Source organism: Bubalus bubalis, chromosome 1, assembly GCF_019923935.1.
Source record: "Bubalus bubalis isolate 160015118507 breed Murrah chromosome 1, NDDB_SH_1, whole genome shotgun sequence".
NCBI classification, from domain to species: domain Eukaryota; kingdom Metazoa; phylum Chordata; class Mammalia; order Artiodactyla; family Bovidae; genus Bubalus; species Bubalus bubalis.
Genome location: NC_059157.1, coordinates 136,681,790 through 136,703,609, shown reverse-complemented (window position 1 = coordinate 136,703,609; position 21,820 = coordinate 136,681,790). Strand labels below are relative to the sequence as shown.

Genomic DNA, 21,820 nt, shown 5'->3' with positions numbered 1-21,820 from the left:
AGCCACAATGAGCTCCCAGTCTTGTTTTTGCTGATTGTAGAGAGTGTCTCCATCTTTGGCTACAAAGAATATAATCAATCTGATAAGAAATAGAGGAAAACAACAGAATGAGAAAGACTAGACATCTCTTCAAGTAAATTAGAGATACCAAGGGAACATTTCATGCAAAGATGGGCTTGATAAAGGACAGAAATGGTAGGGACCTAACAGAAGCAGAAAATACTAAGAAGAGGTGGCAAGAATACACAGAGGAACTATAGAAAAAAGATCTTCATGACCCAGATAATCATGATGGTGTGATCACTCACACTCATCTAGAGCCAGACATCCTGGAATGTGAAGTCCAGTGGGCCTTAGAAAGCATCACTATGAACAAAGCTAGTGGAGGTGATGGAACTCCAGTTGAGCTATTTCAAATCCTCAAAGATGATGCTGTGAATGTGCTGCACTCAATATGACAGCAAATTTGGAAAACTCAGCAGTGGCCACAGGACTGGAAAAGGTCAGTTTTCCTTACAATCCCAAAGAAGGGCAATGCCAAAGAATGCTCAAACTACCACACAATTGCACTCATCTCACACACTAGTAAAGTAATGCTCAAAATTCTCCAAGCCAGGCTTCAGCAATATGTGAACCGTGAACTTCCAGATGTTCGAGCTGGTTTTAGAAAAGGCAGAGGAACCAGAGATCAAATTGCCAACATCCGCTGGATCATAGAAAAAGCAAGAGAGTTCCAGAAAAACATCGATTTCTGCTTTATTGACCATGCCAAAGCCTTTGACTGTGTGGATCACAATATACTGTGGAAAATTCTGAAAGAGATGGGAATACCAGACCACCTGACCTGCCTCTTGAGAAACCTGTATGCAGGTCAAGAAGCAACAGTTAGAACTGGACATGAAACAACAGACTGGTTCCAAATAGGAAAAGGAGTACATCAAGCCTGTATGTTGTCACCCTGCTTATTTAACTTCTATGCAGAGTATATCATGAGAAACACTGGGCTGGAAGAAGCACAGGCTGGAATCAAGATTGCCAAGAGAAATATCAATAACCTCAGATATGCAGATGACACCACCCTTATGGCAGAAAATGAAGAGGAACTAAAAAGCTTCTTGATGAAAGTGAAAGTGGAGAGTGAAAAAGTTGACTTAAAACTCAACATTCAGAAAACGAAGATCATGGCATCTGGTCCCATCACTTCATGGGAAATAGATGAGGAAACAGTGGAAACAGTGTCAGACTTTATTTTTTTGGGCTCCAAAATCACTGCAGATGGTAACTGCAGCCATGAAATTAAAAGACGCTTACTCCTTGGAAGAAAAGTTATGACCAACCTAGATAGCATATTGAAAAGCAGAGACATTACTTTGCCAACAAAGGTCCATCTAGTCAAGGCTATGATTTTTCCAGTGGTTATGTATGGATGTGAGAATTGGACTGTGAAGAAAGCTGAACGCTGAAGAATTGATGCTTTTGAACTCTGGTTTTGGAGAAGACTCTTGAGAGTCCCTTGGACTGCAAGGAGATCCAACTATTCCATCCTAAAGGAGATCAGTCCTGGGTGTTCATTGGAAGAACTGATGCTGAAGCTGAATCTCCCGTACTTTGGCCACCTCATGTGAAGTGTTGACTGTTTGGAAAAGACCCTGATGCCTGGAGTGATTGATCTTTGGAAAAGACCCTGATGCTGGGAAGGATTCGGGGCAGGAGGGTAAGGGGGCGACAGAGGATGAGATGGCTGGATGTCATCACCAAGTTGATGCACATGAGTTTGGGTCAACTCCAGGAGTTGGTGATGGACTGGGAGCCCTGGCGTGCTGCAATTCATGGGGTCGCAAATAATCGGACACGACTGAGCAACTGAACTAAACTGATACTGTTATTGACCCTCTGATGACATCCATGGATAGAGTCATCACTTGTTTTGTTGGAAGAAGGTGTTTGCTATGACCAGTACATTAGCTTGGCAAAACTGTTAGCCTTTTCCCTACTTCATTTTATACCCCAATGCCAAACTTGGTTGTTACTTCAGATATCTCTTGACTTCCTACTTTTGCGTTCTAGTCCCCTATGTTGAAAAGGACATCTTTTTTTGCTGTTAGTTCCAGAAGGTCTGTAGGTCTTTGTAGAACCATTCAACTTCAGCTCTTTCAGCATTAGTGATTGTGGCATGGACTTGAATTACTGTGATGTTGAATGGTTTGCCTTGGAATTGAACAGAGATCATTTTGTCATTTTTGAGATTGCACCCAAGTACTGCATTTTGGACTCTTTTGTTGACTATAAGGACTAATCCATTCTTTCTAAGGGTTTCTTGCCCACAGTGGTTGATATAATGGTTGCCTGAATTAAATTCACCCATTCCCATCCATTTCTGTTGAATGATTCCTAAAATGTTGATGTCACTCTTGCCATCTTATTCCTAAACATAAATGTTAACCTAACAATACCATTTAATTTCTCCTTTTGTTGGTTAAACTTGCTGGGTATATCAAGAGTATGTCTTTGCTTCCTCTCCCCTGTTGGCACCCCAGCCCTAGAAAGGAGTTCTGGGGACTGGAAGTTCTGCTTATCTCCAGGGAGATCCTCTGAGTCCCCTTGCTTATGGCCATCTGCCCTGAAGTATTTTTTTTTTTTTATCCACAGGACATTCATTGTTAAATAGGGGGACTTTCCATTATATTAGAAAGGAATATAAATAAGTCATGCCACTTCAGTTGAACATAGCAGCCTGAAGGGCACCATGCAGCACAAAATTGCTCTATGAAGACTCTCAGCAGGCCATAATTGATCAGATGATGCCTCTGCTTTGAAAGAGGAGGGAAGGGGGAAGGATTCCCTTCAGATCACTGAATCGTGACCATGTGCCTTGGTTGAGTTTTAGGGTTTTCAAACTCTCCATTCCAATTGTATTGTATCCCATATACAAACTTCCTTCCCACTAACCAACAACTCCACTTCATTCATGCTTGTTGTTTCATGCTTCTCTAAAAAGTCTATGCTTCTTTCTACACCAAGGGTTTTTGCCCATTTTTTTTCCCCTTGTCTGGAATATCTTTCCCCTTTTACACTTAAGATGCTTAAACCCCATAAATATACATAGGGGATAAGCCCATGGTGTCTTAAAAGTGGAGTAGACAAGATTGGGCACATTCAGGGTGGTATAGGTTCAAAAGGGAGGGGCTATATGTATACCTATGGCTGATTCATGTTGAGGTTTGACAGAAAACAACAAAAGTCTCTATTGCAATTATCCTTTAATAAAAAAATAAATTTTAAAAAGAGTAGAAAATGGTGTTTTCTAGGGGAAAAGAGATTCATGTGTGATAATTTTTATATTGTTCATTTCTTTTTTCACATTTTGTAAAAGTGGTAAGACTTGTCTCTAACAGTAAAGTAAGTCTTAAGGGGAGAAACTGTCTTACATTCCTCTTTCCTCCTTCATAGCTCAGAAATGATTATACAATCAAGGCTCAATAACTAGTAGTGGGATGGTTCATGTTTCATCTACTGTTTGTCATATTATGTCACACCATGCCGTAACAACCCAGTCTCTCTCAATTTCTTTCTCACACTAACCTATAAAACAGTTGTGAGGATTATCTCACAGCATTCCCTTTCAGAGTGTGGTGATACTGCATTTTAAGTCTGACTGAAGACATAAAACCAATCTCACAATGATAGTTTAACTAATGATTTAGGGATGAAGTATAAACAATGGATACCTGTGGCAGATTCATTTTGATATTTGGCAAATCTAATACAGTTATGTAAAGTTTAAAAAAAAAAAAATCTACAAGTGAAAATCCCAATTAAAAAAAAAAATAAATAAATAAAATTATATAAATGGAACAAACCACACGTTTACTGAGTGTCTTAGCTTGTAACTAAAGAGAAATTATATTATGAAACCATGGTATTCTATGGTAATTATTTTAGTGAACCTATTTATGTCTAATTGCATTATTCATGTACTAAGGAGTAAATTCATTTAAAATATTCAATACAGTTATCATACTGGTCTATGAGATACAATATGTGAGTAGGGTTAGGGGGAGAGTGACCCTAGTCTATATATTTGAAAGTGAAAGTGAAGTCGCTCAGTTGTGTCCAACTCTTTGCGACCCTGTGGACTGTAGCCTACTAGGCTTCTACGTCCATGGGATTCTCCAGGCAAGAATACTGGAGTGGGTTACCATTTCCTTCTCCAAGTCTATATATTTAGAGTTTAGCAAATAAATATCTTTTTCTGTCTCTCTAGACTGATGAGAAATGGAAAGATTTGTGACAAAGTCAGAAACTATAAACATACATTCCAATAAGGCAACTGTTTGTTATTTACAAAGTTTAAGAAAAAAGAAGGTGTGTGTATACATATATTTTAAAACTTAATAGTTTTAAAAACACTGTTTTGGACCTTAAAATACAACCGAAAGTATTTCAAGCTGAAGGAGAAATTTTTATCAGGATAACTGTTATTTTCCATTATTACCTTTATAATCTAAGAGATGGAGAAGGAAATGGCAACCCACTCCAGTATTCTTCCTGGAGAATCCCATGGACAGAGGAGCCTTGTGGGTTACAGTCTATGGGGTCTCAAAGAGTCAGACATGACTGAGCAATTAACATAACAACACAATCTAAGAGAAGGCTCTATGAGTAATTATTTTCTTTCAACCACCTGATCTTGCCTAACATCAATGAAACCACTAACTATAGAAATGTCAATAGTATTTCATAAGACAGGAAAACTTTTGCAACATGGTGTTCATTAACTCATTTCTTAGTACAATCTTTTTATTTGTTTGAACGCTTTTACTTTCATAATTTTCTTTTCAGTCTAATGTATTCTTCTTTTAATCTCTGGTCAGATGTTGGATGATCTGGAGTGAAGAAAGAAGGACACAGGGATCTTGAGGCAGATGGTGTGCCTGTGAACTTATTTATAATGCACTGTCAGGGAGTTCAGGGGAATGCTGTCAAGAAGATGGCAGGGTAGGAGATACCAACCTCCATCTTCCCACAAAGACAACAATTAGACAATTTAATGCAAGAATGAAAATAGCTCTGGGAAGCCTCAGGAGTCTTTAAGAAGCTTTAGCACATAGCAGAGCAAAATAATCTAAGAATAACCACACTCAAATAACATATTTTGCCTGTACAGTATCATTCCATCCACCAGACCAGCACTGTTCAGAGCCAACAGACAACTTCCTGGCTGGAGAGAGTTTGTTGGTAGGAAAATAGAGAACAGAGTGAGTGACCAGCTTCCCTAGCCTTTCAGGGCACTGCCCAAAGGACCTGACCCCAACTCCTGTCACTGGCCTGCCCCTTAACTCATTTAAGCAGCTAGTGCATGTGTAGCCATGAACTCACACACCACTGGCTCGAACTCCCAGTATCTTTCTCCAGTGTCATGTACCCACCCATGGCTGGCCCTACAGCTGTATGAGTACATGCTGACAACCAAGGGCCCCACTGCTGCTCCTGTATTGGAAGCCAGTCCTGACTCCTAACCCAGATCTCTATCACTATCTAGGCTTTTAAGTAGCCCCTATCATTTAAACATGCATACTATGACTTAGATTTTCTGTCACTGACCCCCACTATGGTGCACAAGACTTCAACTAGTCTTTATAACCACATGAGTCCTGTAGCTGCTCATCATCCAGAGTTGCCCCTGGCCACTGCTCAGGGCCCTTGCCAGTGTGGGTGTACCTGTAGATAGTCCCTGCCATCATGTAGACACCTGCAGCCAGCTCTGCAATTGAGCATATATATACCACAGATTTTAGCTCTCACGACCACCCTGGTCTTTTCTTGCTGAGATACCAATAGTCCTTGCAGCTACTAAGGAACCCCCCCACCCACCCCCAAACACACACACACATGCACACACAGCTCTTGCTGTCAAGGATCACACAGTTGCCCATGTCACAGACCTTAGTTGCCTGGGCCAAAGAGATGCTTCACCATCCCAAATCTTGACATATTTGTGAACTTTTCCGTTTTCTCCATGTCATTGAATTCTAGTTTCATATCTTTGTGGCTGAAAAAGTTGCTGAATAGGATTTCAGTCTTCTCTAATTCATTAAGATTTGTTTTGTGGCCTAACATATGATCTGTCCTGGAAAATGTGCACTTGAAAAGAAAGTATATTCTGCTGCTGTTGGATAGAATGTTCTATAAATGTGTATTAGGTACATCTTGTCCAATGCGTAGTTTCAGTCCAATGTTTCCTTATGGAGTTTTGATCTGAACAATATATTCATTGTTAAAAGTAGGATAGAGACCCCCCACCTACACCTTGTCTTTAAATCTGACCATTTAATTTTAATGTGTTTCCATGTAGGTCTGTTTGGATTCATCTCATTTGGAACTGCCTAGGATTTGTAGATCTGGATGTCTGTTTCCTTCCCCAGGAGAGGAAACTTTTCTCTTTCTTTTTTCTTTTTCATATTTTTTTTTTTTTTTACTTTTCTTTTTTTGAAAGTGATCTAGTTCTATTTCTATTCTTTTTTTGTTTGTTTGTTTAGTTGAAGTATAGTTGATTTATAATACTGTGTTACTTTCAGGTATAGCCATTATTTCTTTGAATCAGCCTTTCTCACTTTATTCTTCTCTAGGACCTATATAATGCAAATATTGATGTGTTTGGTGGTATCCCATATGTACTTAAACTATTTTAACTCTTTTTCATATTTTTTTTTCCTTTTTGGTCCTCTAATTGGATGAATTCCACTGTTCTGTCTCCATGTTCATTGATTCTTTGTTCCTCTTGATCTAGTGTTCTGCTGAACCCTCTACTGAGTATTTCTGTTCAGCTATTGTATTCAGTTCTGTGATTACTATTTGGATTTCCTTATATTTTCTCTCTCTCTTTATTGAAATTCTCACTCTGTTAATGTACTGTTCTGACCTTGGTGAGGAAATTTATGATATTACTTTGAATACTTCTCAAGTAAATCACTTATCTTCACTTCCTTAACATCTGTAAATAAAGTTTTATCTTGTTCTATTTTGGAACTTCTTTTTTTTGTTGTTTCTTCAATTTCTTTGACTCTATTGGTTTCTGTGCATTAGATAAAACAGCCACTCTTATTCTTAAGGAATGGTCTCATGTTGGACATAAAACTTTTCATCTAGCCTAGCTTTACCTCTTGGTTGTATCAAAAACCTTTGTGATTGTCCAAGCCTCTTTCTTTCTTTCTTTTTTTTTTAAGTGACTTTCAGTAGTTGAGGATATGCTAATACTTGTTAGTGTCCCAGAGGGGAATATCTCAGTCAGTACCTAGATGCAGGCTAATTAGAAGTCAGACTCTCAGACAGAAGATTTTGCATTATGCAAATAAACCTCTTCCAGGGAAAAACTAAGTGATGGACATTTCAGTCTTCTTCTGTGCTGAGCACTGTTAAAAAGTGTTTCTCTGTTTGTTTCAGTCCTGTGAGACCTATAAATGTAAGTCCAGCTGGTAACAGCCAAATGATTGAGGGGTGTGTCCCCTGAGTGGCAGTTGCAAAAGCCATGGTGCCGATGTGTGTCTGTAAGCTGCTTCTAGAGAGGTCTCAGCAGTTTGTGAGGGCTACAAGGAGAATGCTGAGATGGAATCTATTGTTGTTGTTGTTCAGTTACTCAGTCATGTCAAATTCTGTGTGACTCCATGGATTGCAGGATTCCAGGCTTCCCTGTCCTTCACCATCTCCAGTCTTTGCTCAAACTCATGTCCATTGAGTCAGTGATGCCATCCAATTATCTCATCCCCTGTGGTCCCCTTCTCCTCCTGTCCTCAATCTTTCCCAGTATCAGTGTCTTTTCCAATGAGTCAGTTATTTGCATAAGGTGGCCAAAGTATTGGAGCTTCATCTTCAGCATTAGTCCTTCCAGTGAACATTCAGGGTTAATTTCCTTTGGGATTGACAGGTTTGATATCTTTGCATTCCAAGGAACTCTCAAGTCTTCTCCAACACCACAGTCAAAGGCAACAATTCTTCAGTGTTCAGCCTTTTATATTGTCCAGCACTCACATCCATACACGACTAATGGAAAAGCCATAGCTTTGACTATACAGACCTTAGTTGGCAAAGTAATGACTCTGTTTTTTAATATGCTATCTAGGTTTGTCATTGCTTTTCTTCCAAGGAGCAAGTGTCTTTTAATTTCATGACTGTAGTCACAGCCCACAGTGATTTTGGATCCCAAGAAAATAAAGCCTGTTACTGATTCCATTATTTCCCCAACTAGTTGCCATGAAGTGATGGGATCAGATGCCATGATCTTGGTTTTCTGAATGTTGAATTTTAAGCCAACTTTTTCACACTCCTCTTTTACCTTCTTCAAGAGACTCTTTAATTTCCTTTTCACTTTCTGCCATAAAGGTGGCATCATCTGCATATCTGTGGTTATTGATATTTGTCCAGCAATCTTGATTCCAGCTTGAGCATCATCCAGTCCAACATTTTGCATGATGTACTTTGCATATAAGTTAAATAGTCAGGGTCACAATATAGAGCCCTTAAAATAATCCTTTCCCAATTTTGAATCTGCCCATTTTGCATGTCTGATTCTAACTGTTGCTTCTTTACCTGCATACGGATTTCTCAGGAGGCAGGTATGGTGATGGTATTCCCATCTCTAAGAATTTTCCACAGTTTGCTGTGATCTATACATTTAAAGGCTTGAGCATAGTCAATGAAGCAGAAGTAAATGTTTTTTCTGGAATTCTCTTGCTTTTTGTATGATCCAATGAATGTAGGCAATTTGATCTCTGGTTCCTCTGCCTTTTCTAAATCCAACTTGCATATCTGGAAGTTCTAGGTTCATGTACTGTAGAAGTCTAGCTAGAAGGATGTTGAGCATTACCTTGCTAAAGTGTGAAATGATTGCAATGGTGTAGTAGTTTGAACCTTCTCTGACATTACCCTTCTTTGGGATTGTAATGGAAACTTACTTTTTCTAGTCCTGTAGCCACTGCTGAGTTTTCCAAATTTGCTGGCATATTGAGTGCAGCACTTTCACAGCATCATCTTTTAGGATTTGAAATAGCTCAGTTGGTATTTTGTTACTTCCCCTAGCTTTGTTCATAGTGATGCTTCCCAAGGCACACTTGACTTCACACTCTAGGATGTCTGATTCTAGATGAGTAAGCACATCATTGTGGTTATCCAGGTCATTAAGATCTTTTTGTACAGTTCTTCTGTGTGTTCTTGCCAACTTTTCTTAATATCTTCCTCTTCTGTTAGGTCCAAACTCTTTCTGTCCTTTATTGTGCCTATCATTGCAGGAAACGTTCCCTTGATATCTCTAATTTTCTTGAAGAGATCTCTAGTCTTTCCCAATCTATTGTTTTTTTTATTTTATTTTATTTACCTCCACTTTTCACTTAAAAAGGTTTTCTTATCTCTCCTTGCTATTCTCTGGAATCCTGCATTCAGGTGGGTGTATCTTTCAATTGGCTACCCTGTTCTCCACTGATGATTGAGTTGTGTCCCCAGGGCTAAATTAGAGATGTGACCTGCAGGCAGCAACTTTGAAAGTATTCAATAAGACCTCTTCAGGTAAAGGCTGGATGGTGGGCATTTTTCCTCTGTACTGAGCCTGAGGTGGGGAACTGCAGTGAGTCCTCTTGAGTCCATTAGGGACTGTTTCTTTGTTGGCTGTAGTGTTGTATACCATGTGGACAGAGGCCTTTTGTCCTTCAGGGCTTGATATTTTATCCCTTGGTTGGAAGTCTTAAAAGTTGAGCCTTTAGATGTTGGGTCTTAACATTTCCTCTTCAAGGAGAAATTGAGACTTCTGAGTTCCTTTCCTATTGTATATCACTGTGATGGGGTGGAGTTTATAGCATGAACATGTCTCAGGCCTTGTTATTCATTTCCATGTGTTTTTTTTATTATTGTTCCCCCAGTGTGCCAGGGTCATTTCATCTGATTTCTGGATTTTATTTTTCAATGGGGAATGGTTTCATGTATAGCTGTAGACTCAATGTATCTGTGGGAGGAGGGGAGTTCAGGAACCTCCTATGTTACTGTCTTAACTGCAACTTAGTAAGGCTTATACTCACTGTTTTCAATATAGGATTAATTCCTCCACTATCTGAGAAGGCCTGACAAATAGCTAAGGAAAGAAGAGAAGTGAAAGGTGAAGGAGAAAAGGAAATATATATCTATCTGAATGCAGAATTCCAAAGAATATCTAGGAGGAATAAGAAAGACTTCCTAAGTGACCAGTTGCAAAGAAATAGAGGAAAACAATAGAATGGGAAAGACTAGAGATTTCTTTAAGAAAATTGGAGATACCAAGGGAACTTTTCATGCAAAGATGGGCATAATAAAGGATAGGAATGGTATGGACCTAACAGAAACAGAAGACATAAAGAAGAGGTGGCAAGAATATACAGAAGAACTATGAAAAAAAGATCTTAAATACCCAGATAACCATGATGGTGTGATCATTCACCTAGAGCCAGACATCTTGTGTGGAATCAAGTTGACCTTAGGAAGCATTACTATTAACAAAGCTAGTGGAAGTGATGGAATTTCAGTTGAGCTATTTCAAATCCTAAAAGATGATGCTGTGAAAGTGCTGCACTCAATATGCCAGCAAATTTGGAAACCTCAGCAGTGGCTACAGGACTAGAAAAGGTCAGTTTTCATTCCAATTCCAAAGAAGAGTAATGTCAAAGAAGGTTCAAACTATGGCATAATTGGACTCATATCACATGATACCAAAGTAATGCTCAAAATTCCCCAAGCTAAGTCTCAACAATATGTGTACCAAGAACTCCCAGATATGCAAGCTGGACTTAGAAAAGGCAGAGGAACCAGAGATCAAATTGCCAACATTCATTGGATCATACAAAAAGCAAGAGAATTCCAGAAAAAAAATCTACTTCTGCTTCATTGACTATGCTAAAGCCTTTGACTGTGTAGATCACAACAAACTGTGGAAAATTCTTAAAGAGATAAAAATACCATACCACCTGACCTGCCTCTTGAGAAATCTGTATGCAGGTCAGGAAGCAATGGTTAGAATTGGACATGGAACCATGGACTGGTGCAAAATTGGTAAAGGAGGATGTCAAGGCTGTATGTTGTCACCTTGTTTATTTAATTTATATCCAAAGTACTTCATGTGAAATGCTAGATTGGATGAAGCACAAGATGGAATCAAGATTGCCAGGAGAAATATCAACAACCTCAGATATGACTATAACACGACACTTATGGCAGAAAATGAAGAGGAACTTAAGAGCCTTTTGATGAAAGTGAAAGAAAAGAGTGAAAAAAAAAAAAAACTGACTTAAAACTCAACATTCAAAAAACCAAGATCATGGCATCCAGTCCCATAACTTCATGGCAAACAGATGGGGAAAAATTGGAACCGGTGACAAGACTTTATTTTTTTGGTCCCCAAAATTACTGCAGATGATGACTGCAGCCATGAAATTAAGACACTTGCTCCTTGGAAAAAACAGCTAAGACAAACCTAGACAGCATATTAAAAAGCAGAGACATTACTTTGCCAACAAAAGTCCACATACTCAAAGCTATGGTTTTTCCAATAGTCATGTATGGATTAGAGAGTTGCAGCATAAAGAAAGCTCAGCCTCAAAGTATTGGTGCTTTTGAGCAGTGGTGTTGGAGAACTCTTGAGAGTCCCTTGGACAGCAAGGAGATCAAACCAGTCAATCCTAAAGGACATCAGTTCTGAATATTCATTGGAAGGCCTGATGCTGAAGCTGAAGCTCCAATACTTTTGGCCACCTGATGTGAAGAACTGACTCATTGGAAAAGACCCTGATGCTGGTAAAGATTGAAGGCATAAGGAGAAGGGGACGACAGAGGATGAGACGGTTGGATGGCATCACCGACTTGATGGACATGAGTTTGAGCAAGCTCCATGTGTTGGTGATGGACTGGGAAGCCTGGCATGCTTCAGTCCATACCGTTGCAAAGAGTTGGATACATTGAGCAACTGAACTGAACTGAACTGATCTGCCTCTAGGCCTGGCAAGATACTTAAATGAGATAACAAAATGTGTATAAAGCACTTTGAAAAGAAAGGAGCCTTATTTAAATGCAAAGGAAAGTTACTTTGTCATGCCTCAATAAAAATGAATTCCAGAATCCACAAAAAGGGTATGCAGTATGGTTTGTTTCTTCTCACTGCATGGCACAGCATATACAAATCTCCCTCATGTGATTGAAGATGCAAATAAAGCCTATTTACTTGAAGCATTCCATTGTGGGCCAGGTGCCTTGGAAGTCCCAGGATTTGTTACCAGCTTCTTTTTGAAACATAGCAAGGTGGCTGGTTTATATTCTAGTTGTTCTAGCTGCCAAATGACTCAAAAGACCCAAAACAAAACAACTTCTCCAGCAGCACAAGAAGAAGCTGCCTTTCTCCTGCCTTCCAATTCTTTTATTTTAATCTTTTGTAATGTGTGGTTTCCAGATTCCAAAAATGTAAACAAAACATGTCTGTTCTGTAGTTTCTATTCTCCAATGCAAATTGGAAAAAAGAAACCATAATGCCTCTTAATCTTCTTTAAACATTCCTTTTACAAATAATTTATTTCCAAATACTGGTTTTCCATACATGGTTTAGAAGGGGTGGAGTGGGCTAGAAACAGGATTCATATCAACATGTTGCATATAATGCTTTTCCTCCTGAATAGCTAACAGCATAGTCAAAGTAGACAGTTTCCTAGAATTTTTGTGATCATATGCTGAGGATAAAATACTGCAAAATACTTGAGGCATTTGGGGAGCAGTGGTTGTTACATTGGGAGAAAAATATCTCAAAGAAATAAAGGGATCTCAAAGGTGTTTTCTTTTCCTGTTCCTAAGAAATACATTTCCTCAAGCTGTACTTTCATTATGATTTAAATTGTGTAAACAACTGGGAAATATAACTTTTAAATATTAAATGGAATTTGACCCTTGTTAAATGTGTGGATTTGAATATTTAACATCACATTCTCCTTGTAAGTTGCTTCTTTTATATGTTCTTTATGGTCTCAAATTAGTGTGTTCATTTCCCCTGTGTAGTTTCACAAGACAACATTTTCATTCATTAACATCAACATTAATAACATCAACACAGTCAAATTTCCCTATGTGCCAGCTCAGGGTTAAAAGAGATGTAGGGACATTTGTTAAGCCAAGGTAAATATTAAATATCACTTGAGGGGCTGGGGAGTAACAATGGCATTTGCCCCCAGCCCTAAGTTCCTTAGAGATGTATAAAAAGGCATATGACTTGTTCAATCTATTAAGCAGATGCTAGTTCAGCTGTAGTGCATATGTTGGTTTTCAGACCCAGTTTTGGAGTGCAGTGGTAGAAACATATGCATGTGTGAAAATTCCAGGTGTGAGTTTAGAGAATGCCCTTTAAATTTTTATATTTTTATAATTTAATTTAAACATTGATCTCAGAGACATATAAATGGGTATTAGTTTTGATAAAGTTTGGAAAATTGATTACGAATATAGCAAAGCATAAAGTATGTGGAAACAGTGTCAGACTTTATTTTTTGGGCTCCAAAATCACTGCAGATGGTGACTGCAGCCCTGAAATTAAAAGACGCTTACTCCTTGGAAGGAAAGTTATGACCAACCTAGATAGCATATTGAAAAGCAGAGACATTATTTTGCCAACAAAGATCCATCTCGTCAAGGCTATGGTTTTTCCAGTGGTCATGTATGGATGTGAGAGTTGGACTGTGAAGAAAGCTGAGCACTGAAGAATTGATGCTTTTGAACTGTGGTGTTGGAGAAGACTCTTGAGAGTCCCTTGGACTGCAAGGAGATCCAACCAGTCCATTCTGAAGGAGATCAGCCCTGGGGTTTCTTTGGAGAGAATGATGCTGAAGCTGAAACTCCAGTACTTTGGCTGCCTCATGCGAAGAGTTGACTCATTGGAAAAGACTCTGATGCTGGGAGGAATTGGGGGCAGGAGGAGAAGGGGACGATAGAGGATGAGGTGGCTGGATGGCATCACTGACTCGATGGACGTGAGTTTGAGTGAACTCCGGGAGTTGGTGATGGACAGGGAGGCCTGGCATGCTGCGATTCATGGGGTTGCAAAGAATCGGACACAACTGAGTGACTGAACTGAACTGAACTGATGTGAATTTTAAAGGATTTTAAAAATTATATCTTACATGAAATTAACTGATCATTAATTTTGTCTGGAATTTTCCTAGCTCCTATAACCAGCTATTGATTTGCAGTTGTTCCTCTTGATGGTTTTATCATGTGACATTCTGAACTGTTTTATAAGAAATTGTTTTAAAGTTTATGTTTAACAACTCCTTCAACTAGGGAAACTATTTCTTAATATTTTAGCCCCAAAGAAAGAAAATATTTTATCTCCTTATACTAATCTAAGACATGGAAAATATACTGAGGACTTTTTTTTTTTTTCTTTACAGAAAGACAAAGATTTTTTTAAAGGTTTTTAAGAAAAGAAATATTATAAAAATAAATTTGCCCTCTTTTTTTTTACTCTAGATAAGAGTATAAAATTGCATGAAATAATGAAAAACAAACAAAAACCCTTAATACTAAATTCTAGTATTTTTTTTTCTTTCAGCTCTCAGGAGAAGTGATTTTGCAAATTGCCAACGAACCAGTTCTGCCCTTTAATGCTCTTGATATAGCTTTAGAAGTTCAAAACAGCCTTAAAGGTAATTTTTCTTTGGATTATAGTAATTTTAGCAAATGAAAATGTTCGACTAATTTTCAACAGGTATAAAGTCAACAACTATTTCACTAGGAATGGTAATGTGGCACTTTCCTTCATATAGAGGATTATGTTGAGAAGAGCTTAGAAGAATGTTGGCTGCCGTGTCAATAAGAATAAGGTTGGTAAAGAATCTGCCTGCGGTGCAGGAGACCTGGGTTTGATCTCTGAGTTGGGAAGATCCTCTGGAGGAGGGCATGGCAACCAACTCCAGTATCCTTTCCTGGAAAATCTTATGGACAGAAGAGCCTGGTGGGCTACAGTTCATGGGGTTGAAAGAGTTGGACACGACTTAGCGTTTAAACCACCACATGCCTAATAGTCAGTCAGTTCAAACAATATTGGCTGCAAGTTTGTGCTTTGAGATTGGTTTCTGTGAGGTATGAGCTGGGGCCATTTGACTGAAGTGTTGGCTCATTCTAGATTAAGGCTGACAAGGAGGAAACCAAGAAATTATTTCCATAGTCTCTATTTCAGTTGCTTCATGTTTGTATATATCTCTTTCTAAAATTTTTAATATCACCCTAATAATTACCTTTATTTTCCATTTTTCTATATATAAACCTTTCAACCAAACTTTTAGTTTATCTCTATTCCCCAAATACAAAGGGCAGTGTTGTAAATAATTTAAAAGTGCACCCTCCTTATCTTTGAGCCACACATCTTACTACCATATCATTTGTAAACATGTATTTCTCAATATAAAAGCAAATATTTTCACTATAGTACTTAAACAGTAATTCTTGGGAAATGGGTCAGTCTAAAGAGCCAAACAGTTCTAGTATCTAAAGCTTTAATACTTTGAAAATTTTGACTACCTGGATTCATTCTTAATCCAGAGAGTACTACAATAAAATATTTTTTCCCCTCAGTGATTCTTATGACTTTTATTATATTGGCTGTAAAACTGTGACCTTGGGAGCAATTGAGCTGTTTAGGGCCTTTTACTCCTATACTAAATGGCCTCATATTATTCTACTCTGGGGATATTTAAGCTTGTCTCTATTTTTTTCTATTTTGTCAAGCTTCATTTTATTGTTGTCAGTATGACTACCTGTAGCAGTCACTCTGTCCTCCATTTAAAATTTTCTATTTCTAGAATATTTTGTAGAGACTGAGTAACCAAGTATATGGTATTTTATAAAATAAGAATAGTGTAAGCATAAATAAATGGTTAAAAACTTCTGTGAATAATACATTCTTTGCAAGGATTTCTTTTAGCCATCTATTTTGTTCTGTAGACTGTTTTGCTTTTACTTTAGTTCTCATTTTCATACTTTAAAAAATTCAGTTGGTACTTCATATTATACTTAAAACTTGCAGAGAACAAATGGAGGAGACTTATTTGTATTACAAGAAGATTTGTCCATCTATAAAGAATAACTCTCATGCATAGAAATGAGCCTGAAGGAGTATACTGTGAAATAGTAACACTGTACAATAGAATTATAAATGATTTACAGGTCACTTTTCTGAGTTCAGATCTATGGTAAATGTTTAATACCTTTGTAATAAAGATATCAAGATATATTTTTAAAATTAAGCAAACCCAGCAAAACCAAAAGCAGTAGCAATACTGTCATTTTGAGTTCCAAATTCTATTATTTTTTAAACAATTGGGTGTACTTTTTAAATCTATAAGTAATACTTTAGCATTATTATTTCTATATGAGTGTTTTAATTAACGTAGTCTACTTCTGAGGGTCAGAAAAAAGTCCTAATGAGTCATTGTTAGAATTATATCATTACTGTTTTTTTTTTTTTTTCCTTTGTGTGTATGTGGGCAGGTAGTTAGGAATCTCTTTGAAAATACAGGGAAGTACTCTCTCTTTCTTCAGAAAATTGCACTTGTACAAAACAGTTTGCGTATATCTCTCAGACTTTACGAGATCTCCTGAACTCATTTATTCATTCATTTAACAAATATTTATTGACTGTCCATGGTATTCCTGGTATGGTTATATGATCAGAAAACCAAAACATAAAACCAAGCCTGTAGGTAAATAAATAAAACAAAATTAAAATTTCTACTGCTAAGAAACATATGTACATGGTAGAACAAAATTGCCATAAGACAAAGCAATTTTTAAATTAGCTTTATGCTCAAATAGTTCCCTAATATCAATCACTTTGGAATAAATTTGTATTAAGTGTTACAGAGCACAACTGACCGTGGTTGTACCCAGGGCACAGTGGAGAGATCTGGTCTGGGAATATATATGTGAGAGTTGTCCCAGATGAGATTTCTAGTTCAGTGCAGACAGAGGACAGAAAGGGCTTCCTAGGTGGCATAGTGGTGAAGAATCCACCTGCCAATGCAGGAGATGTAAGAGTTGGAGCCTGGTGTTGGGAAGATCCCCTGGGGGTGGGCACAGCACCCAACTCCAAAATTCTTGCCTGGAGAACTCCATGGACAGAGGAGCCTGGTGGGCTCCAGTCCATGGGGTCACAGAGAATCAGACAGGACCGAGCACAGTGCAGCAGCAGCAGCAAAGGACAGAAAAGGCTTATGATTTCTGGGCATGTCTACGTTTAGAAATAGGAACAGAAGAGGAATCTGAGAAAGAGACTGAGAAGACAAAGGATAAGAGACAAACTAGGTGAATGTGATATCTTGAAGCCAAGGAAATAAAAGCTTTGAAAGAGGAAGGAGGGATCCACTCCATCAAATACTACTACAGGTTAAGAAACGTGAGGACCAAGTATTGACAGCTAGATTGAGCAATTTGGAGGTCACCGATGATCTCAATGAAAGCAGTTTTAGTAGAGTGGTATACAAAATTGTCTCATTAGAGGGGTTCAAAAGAAAATGAGAAGTGATAAATTGGGGACTGGTGCTGTTAGATGTGGAGAAGGCAATGGCAACACACTCCAGTACTCTGGAAAATTCCATGGGTGGAGGAGCCTGGTAGGCTGCAGTCCATGGGGTGGCTAAGAGTCGGACACGACTGAGCGACTTCACTTTCACCTTTCACTTTCACGCATTGGAGAAGGAAATGGCAACCCACTCCAGTGTTCTTGCCTGGAGAATCCCAGGGACAGGGTGGGCTGCTGTCTATGGGGTTGTACAAAGTCGGACACAACTGAAGCGACTTAGCAGCAGCAGCAGCAGCAGCAGCTGTTAGATGGAAAGCTTGGAGTTGAGGACTGTTCAGTTCAGTTCAGTCGCTCAGTGGTCTCCAACTCTTTGTGACCCCATGAACCACAGTACACCAGGCCTCCCTGTCAATCACCAACTCCCGGAGTCCACCCAAACCTATGTCCATCAAGTCGGTGATATCATCTCATCCTCTGTCATCCCCTTCTCCTCCTGCCCTCAATCTTTCCCAGCATCAGGGTCTTTTCAAATGAGTCAACTCTTCTCATCATATGGCCAAAGTATTGGAGTTTCAGCTTCAACATCAGTCCCTCCAATGAACACCCAGGACTGATCTCCCTTAGGATGGACTAGTTGGATCTCCTTGCAGTCCAGGGGACTCTCAAGAGTCTTCTCCAACACCACAGTTCAAAAGCATCAATTCTTCGGCTTTCTTCACAGTCCAGTTCTCACATCCATACATGACCACTGGAAAAACCAGAGCCTTGACTAGACGGACCTTTGTTGGCAAAGTAATGTCTCTGCTTTTTAATATGCTGTCTAGGTTGGTCATAACTTTCCTTCCAAGGAGTAAGCATCTTTTAATTTCATGGCTGCAATCACCATCTGCAGTGATTCTGAAGCCCAGAAAAATAAAGTCAGACACTGTGTCCACTGTTTCCCCATCTATTTCCCATGAAGTGATGGGACCAGATGCCATGATCTTAGTTTTCTGAATGTTGAGCTTTAAGCCAACTTTTTCACTCTCCTCTTTCACTTTCATCAAGAGGGCTTTAGTTCTTCCTCACTTTCTGCCATAAGGGTGGTGTTATCTGCATACAGTTAGCATGTTTCTATTTTGATGAGAATGATCTGATGGAGAGTGAGGATTTGATTCAGATGAAAGGAGAATTTAAAAAAGCCATTTTTTTTTTAATTTTTGAAGAAAGTGAAAGGAATTGCTGGAATGTTTTTCTTCAAGAAGCAGCATAAGATGGAGAATGTTGCCTTAGTTATACTGCTACTGCTAAGTCACTTCAGTTGTGTCCGACTCTGTGTGACCCCATAGCTGGCAGCCCACCAGGCTCCCCCGTCCCTGGGATACTCCAGGCAAGAACACTGGAGTGGGTTGCCATTTCCTTCTTCAATGCATGAAAGTGAAAAGTGAAAGTGAAGTCGCTCAGTCATGTCTGACTCTTAGCGACCCCATGGACTGCAGCCTACCAGGCTCCTCCATCCACGGGATTTTCCAGGCAAGAATACTGGAGTTGGGTGCCATTGCCTTCTCTGTGCCTTAGTTATAAACATCCATAAAAATATGAAGGAACACAGAGCATATTGTATGGGGTAAGTAAGTGTGGTTGTGGGAACTCTTGTCAACCTCTTTGATTGTAATAAACAATATAATAGTTGCTTGGGAAGGTGAAAGAAGGATTGGTCGTTTGGGCACCATTAATCATTCAGAAGAAATGTTTTAAGTGAGATATGCTGTGTGCTGTGCTTGCTCTCTCAGTCATGTCCAACTCTTTGTGAGCCCATGGACTGTAGCCCACTAGGCTCCTCTGTCTATGAGGATTCTCCAGGCACGAATACTGGAGTGTGTTGCCATGCCCTCCTCCAGGGGATCTTCCCAATCCAGGGATTGAACCCAGGTCTCCTACAGTGCAGGTAGTTTCTTTACCATCTGAGTCATCAGGGAAGTCTTTAAGTGAGATAATTCAACATAATTGTATATTTTTTTCCAGCCTTCAGCTGGGGATTCAGGCATAGAACAGGCAGATTTGGATTTAATCAGAGCTAGGGCTTTGCTGGGAGGGAGAAAATGAGCTAGATAAGGTTAGGGAAAATGAGAGTGAGAGTGAAAGTGTCTGAAAAGGAGTGCTCATACGGATGGACTGACATACCTAAACTGGGTGTGGAATAAAGTAAGGATACAAAGGGAATGAGAGCAAGCACAAAGAACAGAGGATCAATAGACTTCATTTATTGTCAATCCAAATAATTAGAAAAAGTAAGCAGAAAAGACCCGCAATTGGAATTGTTGAAAATCTGATCATAAAAAGAGTGCAGACATTGGTAATGACAGTGTCAGGGTTGAGGCAGGACCATGGAAGTGTGGTAGCTGGTCAACAGAGGAAAAGAGCTATGGAAAAAGAGGCCAGACTATGTCTATGTGGATACTGATATTGTCAAGAGCTAAGACAGGAGTACTTCTTATAAGAAACAGTGATTGAACCAGGAGGTAAAATCTTCAGAGAATGATCAGGGACTTAAAGACACTTCATATTGTTCTCCTATGGCTAGTGGTATAGAGGGCCTGGGAGAAAAGAGAGCTACTGCTGAAAAGTGATGTGACGGGAGCATTGTCAATAGTGGAGATCCAGGTTTCAGTTGAGGCAAACAGTTATAGAAAACAGTCTGAGAACAGGCCAGGTTACTAATCCTTTCTTTGATAACTATATCTAAAAGCATGTCAGTACAGGGGAGACAACAAGACAAGATGAAACGGCAGTCATTCCACAGTGATTTCCACTGCAGGCCAGACATGACAAAGTTTAGATGAAACCCCCTTGAAAATCTCAGGTTCTCAGTTGGATGAGCCAGGAGCATTTTGGCTTCTTGCTGTTATATTGGACTGTTTCTTCTTTGGTGGTTGGTTATTTTTGAGTTTTGCTTCTTTTGATGTGAAAATCCTTGGGTCTCCCTGTCATTTTCACTCAGAAAGAGGTAGCCAGACGTGAGATACGCCCATACTAAAAAGACAAAGCAAAGCAAAACAAAATGTAACCCCCACAATAGGCAAAAATTATTCCTTTACCATGACCTGGCTATAACTATTTGATCAAAGGGATATGAGTAGTCACCTTTAAGCTATACATTTTTCTAGTCATCAAGATTTAAAACTATTTGAATTATCTGAATCATAGTAAAAGATTATTTAAATGTTTGCTAAATTGTGGTCAATTTTGTTTACTTATTCTGTTTTGACTACTTTGGTTATAACCTTAGTTTTAAAATAGGATATCTTAATGTTCTAATGCATGAATAATGGACATCACTTATCAACAACTAAGTAAATATTTGTTTTAATTTTAGCTACAATGGTAGATGATTTCACTAGCTAAACAGAGTTCCTATACCATGTTAAATGAAACATATAGTTTTATTGCTTGATACAGCTTTGTTGATATATTTTCTTATATTTCTATGACAGTTAATGGTGATTAGTCTTAAGTTCTCAATTACAGTTTAAAAAAATGACCTTCAAGGCTGAACTATAAAATACTGTTTCTCCTTATTGCAAAGAGTTTAAGTATGAAGGTCTCTGAAACCTGATTGCATTTTCAATGGTGTAATTTTTACCCCTTGACAACCAGCCATCTTGTTTATTTATTACCCTAGTTTACGGTAGCAGCAGACCATTCTCTATCCTTCTCACAACCCCCAGAAAGAAGGATAATTTACCAGTGAATAATTTGTTTGAGTTGATTTATTAGATGGTTCTTGAAAGCTCATTTTGACTAAGTGACCTTGGCTCTTAATATTTGGTCAATGCCAAGCACATAATAGAGGATGAATATTTATAACATGGTTGGTACATGGGGATATAGTATAAACAGTGACTGATAAGATAACTGACATGCATCAGATGTATTTATGACAAATAAAAGTATGTCCAAAAAATGCACACACAAGCCAATGGTACTAGTTTATGGGGGCAAAGAAGAGTGTCAGGAATAAGTAAAGTTGCACTTACCACACCCTTGAACCTGGAAGCCAATTAAGGAGTAAGCACTTGATGACCTTACTAAATTTGCAGTTTCTCACTTTATCCACTTTTTAATGCAAAAACAGCACTTCAAAATAATTAACAACTATATAATTCTGATACTTTTTGTTTAAGTTTATAGTTTCTCACTTTATCTACTTTGTAATGCAAAAATAGCACTTCAAAAGAATTAACAACTGTGTAATTCTGATGCTTTTTGTTTTCT

General features: G+C 38.6%; 1 protein-coding gene across 6 annotated transcripts in view; it reads left to right on the top strand.

Moving 5' to 3' along the window:
- NAALADL2 (N-acetylated alpha-linked acidic dipeptidase like 2) overlaps nucleotides 1–21,820 on the top strand; it is a 1,624,416-nt gene that overhangs the window by 1,507,503 nt on the left and 95,093 nt on the right. For all 6 annotated transcript variants that reach the window (XM_044938294.2, XM_044938269.2, XM_025283251.3 and 3 more), the window contains one exon: nucleotides 14,600–14,693. In XM_044938294.2, the coding sequence (XP_044794229.1) occupies nucleotides 14,600–14,693 (94 nt within the window). The remainder of the gene's footprint in view (nucleotides 1–14,599; nucleotides 14,694–21,820) is intronic.